This window comes from Hyaena hyaena, unplaced genomic scaffold (genome assembly GCF_003009895.1).
Source record: "Hyaena hyaena isolate Hyena2069 unplaced genomic scaffold, ASM300989v1 scaffold_2, whole genome shotgun sequence".
NCBI classification, from domain to species: Eukaryota; Metazoa; Chordata; class Mammalia; order Carnivora; family Hyaenidae; genus Hyaena; species Hyaena hyaena.
Window position 1 is genome coordinate 8,432,188 of NW_024080634.1, and position 5,649 is coordinate 8,437,836.

General features: G+C 54.0%; 1 protein-coding gene across 4 annotated transcripts in view; it reads right to left on the reverse strand.

Annotated features, from left to right (window-relative positions):
* Positions 1 to 1,788: 1,788 nt before the first annotated feature.
* Positions 1,789 to 5,649, reverse strand: part of LCA5L (lebercilin LCA5 like) — a 42,477-nt gene continuing 38,616 nt past the window's right edge. For all 4 annotated transcript variants that reach the window (XM_039228178.1, XM_039228151.1, XM_039228161.1 and 1 more), the window contains one exon: positions 1,789 to 2,521. In XM_039228178.1, the coding sequence (XP_039084109.1) occupies positions 1,824 to 2,521 (698 nt within the window). In that variant the 3' untranslated portion in view covers positions 1,789 to 1,823. The remainder of the gene's footprint in view (positions 2,522 to 5,649) is intronic.

The following is a 5,649-nucleotide window of genomic DNA, read 5'->3' on the forward strand; positions in this document are numbered from 1 at the left end:
TGTGTGACTTTTCCTTCCTTACGGCCACGTACTTGCTAAGACCAGTTTCTACATGTGACGGGTGGCAGAGGGCTTTGACTGTTAACTCAGTTGACCACAGCACCTTAAAACTAAATTCTGTCACTGGCTTTTAAAAGGTAATGTTGTATTCCCGAGCTCAGAATCCAAAGAGGGCTCCAGGCTCTGAGCTGCCAGCACAGAGCCCAACGTGGGGCTCAAACTCATGAACTGTGAGGCCATGACCTGAGCTGAAATCAAGAGTTGGACGCTTAACCGACTGGGCCACTCAGGTGCCCCTATGCATAATTTTTTAAACAAGATGACCAGAAAGCAACAGCCTTGGATTATATTTTTATTAACAGTGCTTCCCTACAGAAAGACTTTTGGATAGCTCTGATTTAATGTTTTGATTTATGCTTTTGTGGTGGATAGGCTTAAGAAAAGACCCTTGAGAAATTCTGCATCTGTTATAAAGCAAGGAGACGTTATAACATGGCATGTTACTCTGCACACCATTTTTAAGAATCTTTTTAGTACATTTCCCAGAGTTCAGGGCCAGGCATTTCTATCAGTTGACCTGCATCTGTGTATCTCCCCTCCTCAGCCTGTGGGAAGGCTGCTTCTCCCTCCTCCCCCGTGCCCATTGCCTCTCTTTCCTAGGGTGGTTTTCCTAACAACACATGGTATTTATCTCATCTTTGGTTTTGAATACAGTGGTTTTCCCACCATGGCTTTTACTCTCTTTTAAAAGTTTTATTTCACTATTCTCAGTTTTTTTTTTTAAGTGTTATTGCACACTAACCCGATAAACCTCTTTGGAAATAGCACGGTCTCTGTTATGAAGAAGTGGCCCTTAAAAATCAGTGGAGGTAAGTAAGCTGCTGAGCCCTGGGAGTACAGCCCCCTTCTCGTCCCCGTAGGAGATGCTGTCGGTGTCCTGAACCTGTTAGGACGGAGCAGCCGGCTCGAGTGGACGCTAATTAGGCCCATGAGCTCTTTTAGAACAAGAGTAACAGAATACAGGCCAAGGGCAGGGATGTAGCCAGTAGAAATAGAAATAGCGAAATAGAGAGTCTCAGGTGTACCCTGAAGTCAGTGTCCCCACAAAGGCAGGATGTCACATGCCCGGTTTAGCCGAGTAGGAGAGCAGTCAAAAACAGTTTTCATAAAACCAAGCTTGGTAATCACTGTGCCTTTTTTCTTTTTTTTTTTTAAAGTAGAGTCTTCTGACCATGTTGTTCCCTTTCAGAGCTGCTTCGGTGTTTTTAGTTAAAACACAAGGCGATCACTGAGAACATGGTTGTGTACATGAGACATGCGTGTCCTTGGTGACTGACTTGGTCTTACGAGCCATGGAAGTCATGTAATCAGTTTTCCAAAAGATAATGGACATGTTTCATTTGTAGGGAAAAAAGATATAATTTTGTATTTGAAATGTTCTCATTGGTAATCACAATGGATATTTATTTATTTTTAAATGTTCATTTATTTTGAGAGAAAGAGCAGGAACAGGGAAGGGGCAGAGAGAGAGAGAGAGAGAGAGAGGGAGACAGAGAATCCCAAGCAGGCTCTGCACTGTTAGCGAGGAGCCCGACGCGGGGCATGAACCCACGAACCGTGAGATCTCGACCTCAGCCGAAATCAAGAGCCAGACACTTACCCGACGCGCCCCTGGATTTTTAGAATTAGAACAAAACCTTGGTTATGCAAAGTCAGTTAAGTCCTGCAACACACACACACACACACACACACACACACACACAAGTTGAAGGCACATGAGAACAAGAATATCCAATCAGAATGTATTAGGATATTGCTTATATTTAAAGAATTATTTTCCTTTGCCCCTCGGTCGGCGAAGACGACTTGATGGAGTTTGCCACAGTGACTTTAGAATCTCCAAAAGCGTTGCTGGCGGAGGCCTGGCCGGGAGGCGGCCGGGGCGGCGTCTTACCTTCTGGTGCCCCCTCGGCCCCTCTGGGGACAGCCATGCCAGTCGGGTCATGTTGAAGGGCATAGCCCGACCCAAACAGTTCCTCCATGAGGCTGCTTTTCTTCTCCCTGAAGGCGTCTTTTGCTTTCGGTCGGGACGACTTGCTGAAAGAGGGCTCATACCCGCTCCCGGAACGTTCTGGCTTCGGTCCCTCCTCGAGCCCCCGGGCCCTGCCTGCGCCAGCCGGCCCCCCGGACGCGGGAAGGCCCAGATGCAGGTTTTCAGTGGCCTCCGTGAACGAGTAGTGCTTTCGCTGCCGGCAGGGCAGTTTGACGTTGGCAGCTGTGCTCTCCTTGGGCCCCTCCCCGGCGCCGCCGATCTGTAGGCCGCCGAACCTTCCCGTCCCCGCGTCGTCTTCCCACGGGTCCTCGCCGTCGGGGTGAGTCTCTGGGACTCTGTGTGGCGGCACTTCCGGTTCTTCCCTCACTAGCGTGGTTTTGTGCTCGTGAGCCTCTTTTTTCTCCCTCTGCCTCTCAGCGTCCTCGGGATGTGCTTGTACTTCCACGCGGTCCTCTTCCTTCGGTAAATCTGTATGCGAGATATAGTCTGTTTAGCGATCTTTATTTTTTTATGTGTATTTATTAGTTTTGAGAGAGAGAGAGAGCAAGTGGGAGAAGGGCAGAGAGAGGGAGACACAGAATCAGAAGCAGGCCCCAGGCTCCGAGCTGTCAGCACAGAGCCCGACGCGGGGCTCGAACCCACAAACCGCAAGATCATGACCTGAGCCCAAGCCGGATGCTTAACCGACCGATCCCCCAGGCGCCCCTGTGTAGTGATCTTTAAACCCAGGGCGTTTCTGTTTCAAGGCGGCCTGAGCAAGCACACTTATTGACATCTCCCGAGAGGCACGTGACAGTGACATTGAGAGGTGAGAAACCAAGCACATCCAACACTAGAACACGGGGGAAAGTGCCGGTAACGAGCTTGACATGCCCGACTTTCCTAGAACATACAGATAAATAGAATTATGAACCTGAATTATGAAGGAAGAACTAACATCTGCTAAGAAGTTCTCGGTGGATGTTCATCGTGACCAGCCGGGTGTAGTGCCCGGGAGAACAGTGGCAGTGTTTCCAGACTCGGTGGGAATACGGGGAGATTGGACCGTCCGGGCCCCCAGGGGTGGGCATGTCAGTTGGTACAGCTTTTTCCAGATGGCGACGTGGTGAACAGCCTCACTTACGGGACCGAACGCGATAAACACACACAGGTAGATGTGAGGGGTACTGCGGCACGGTTTGGTAGCAGTGGGGCGTCCCAGATGTCTGCCGAGGGGTCACGGCTACGGAAACCACAGCACGTGCCGTCTGTGGGGTTCTGGGCAGTTGTTAGAACCGGGTGTGTACGTGTGAGCTGACGGGGAAGGACGTTCTCAGTATGTTGTTAAATGGAAAAGCCACTTGAAGGTGAACTTCTTCCGACGAAACCCGCCCGGGCCACCTGACTACTGCCCAGCCGGCCGTCACCTACAAGCCTGGATGGCCGCCCGTTTGTCAGGGGATGGGAACAGTGTGCCCCTGCTGTCACGTGTGCAGAGTTGGAGGATTTTCCCGCGCGAACACGCTGGGAAATAAAATCACTCATTTTAATGTAGGAAGCTAGGAATTCTAGCAAGAGAGATTGTCTTAAGAATTAGTGGTGACAGAGAGGCCAGCAGACTCTGGTTAATTCTAACGAACCTGCGATACTTGATGCACATGTGACCGACTTGAGGGAAACTCTTCATTTTCTGCCCCCACGTTCCCAGCCCCTGCCTGTCACCTCCCCTGCTGCCCGAGTTAGGAGGCTCCTCCCGGTCGCCCCCGGAGGCAGATCTGGCCCCTCTTCCACTTGAAGTCCTGCTGGGCTCCCCATCGCCGCAGAGAAGGCCCACGCCGCCAGCACGCCACAAAGCTGTACCGCGGCCCGACTCCCCTCCCGTCTCAGCTGCCCCCTCCCCCACCCCATGCCCTCTGTCCTCCAGGTCACGGGGTCGCGGTCTAGAATGCTCTTCTGGGGGGGGGTCTGCTTGGCTGACTCCTCCCCCCCCCACCGCAGCTGCCCCTCCCTACTCCTCTCTGTTTCGTTTTGCTTTGCAGCATCCCTTCACGCCCTCAAGCCCACTGCACACCTTCCTTGTTTTACACAACGTCTGTCTGTCCACGTTGGAGCAGACGCACGTGCGGGCAGGGCGGTTCGTCCTCGCCACCGTGCCCCCGGTGCCCAGGACAGCCCCCAGCGCACAGTATGTGCTCAAAGGAGATTTGTCAAATGAATGGATAAGCTTTCTAAGAGAATACGAGTTACCAAAACTTACTAAAAAACAAGCGGAAAACTTAGAACAGTGACCCTAGAAGGAGCTCCAAATGGAGCTGTTGGCTTCTGCCCCCTGCACCAGACACGGTGGCTGTGCAGGTGACGCCTGCCAGGACTCTGTGGTACTGAAACGTGTTCTAGGGGCGCCTGGGGGCTCAGTCGGTCAGGCCTCCGGCTTCGACTCAGGTCATGATCTCGTGGTTCGTGGGTTTGAGCCCTGTGTTGGGATCTGTGCTGACACTCAGCTCAGAGCCTGGAGCCTGTTTCAGATTTTGTGTCTCCCTCTCTCTCTGACCCTCCCTTGCTCTCACACACTCACTCTCTCTCTTTCTCTCTCAAAAATAAATAAACATTAAAAAAAAAAAAGGAAAGGAAACATTTTAAAGCCAGTCTGGCCCCACACCAAAGGTGTGGCCCCTCCAGAAATCCCCTACTCTGCCAGGGGCGGGGGTGTGTGTGGGGGGACTCCCTCCTCTGCATTCCCCTGCAGCAGTAATGCGACATGCACGCCACGGGGCAGTGCCTTTAACATTCTGAAGGGAGATCATCTCCAGCCTAGAATTTTCTTTCTAGCCAATTATTAATTAAGTGCAAGGGTGGAATCGCATTTCCAGGTGGAAGGTAAACACATTTCCCTCACAAGCACCCATTGCCGAGATGTGGCTCGCAGAGCATGAGGGCGCTGGGCCAGGAGGAGGGCATGGTTTAGGAACCAGAAGACTTAGCAGAGGCGGGGTGGGGACGGGGACAGGGGCCTGCAGGGGAAGGGAGGCCCCAGCACGGCAGCTGTGCGCCGAGGCACCGGGCGACCAGCCCGGACCAAAGAGGCAGAAGCATCTGGGCTGGCGTCACCAGGACCCCGCGCCGCAAAGCTCCCAGCCCCTGATGCCCTTGGCCTGGCTGCCCGTGACCTGGCTGCCCGCGGCCCCCTGAAGGCGCTGCCCGCTCCGTTGGGGGCGCCCGGGGACTTTCATTCCACCCCCAGAAGCGGCTTGCTGGGCCCTCCTCCCAGCAGCCAGAGGGGGACCCCGGGCAGCCCCTTCCCTCCGGCCGGCCGGTCACACGGCCCCGGTGCTCGGCAACCTCCCAGGGAGCTGCGGGGCTCCTGTGCGTCCGGGGAAGCTGAGGCCAGTCTGTGCGTCCTCTCCGGGGAGTCTCCGCGTCAAGTCTCTGTTAGGGGGGCGTCGCCCTCTACGCTGCCCGGTTTGGGTTTGCTACTCCGCTTGTCCAGACGGAACACACTGTTTAAAGATGCATGAGGTGCCTACGCAGACAGGACGGGGAGGAACAGCCAGGGAGAGACGGGCACCAAACTGAAGACCCTCGTGGTTTCTGGTGGGCGGGGGTGGGGGGTGGGGGGG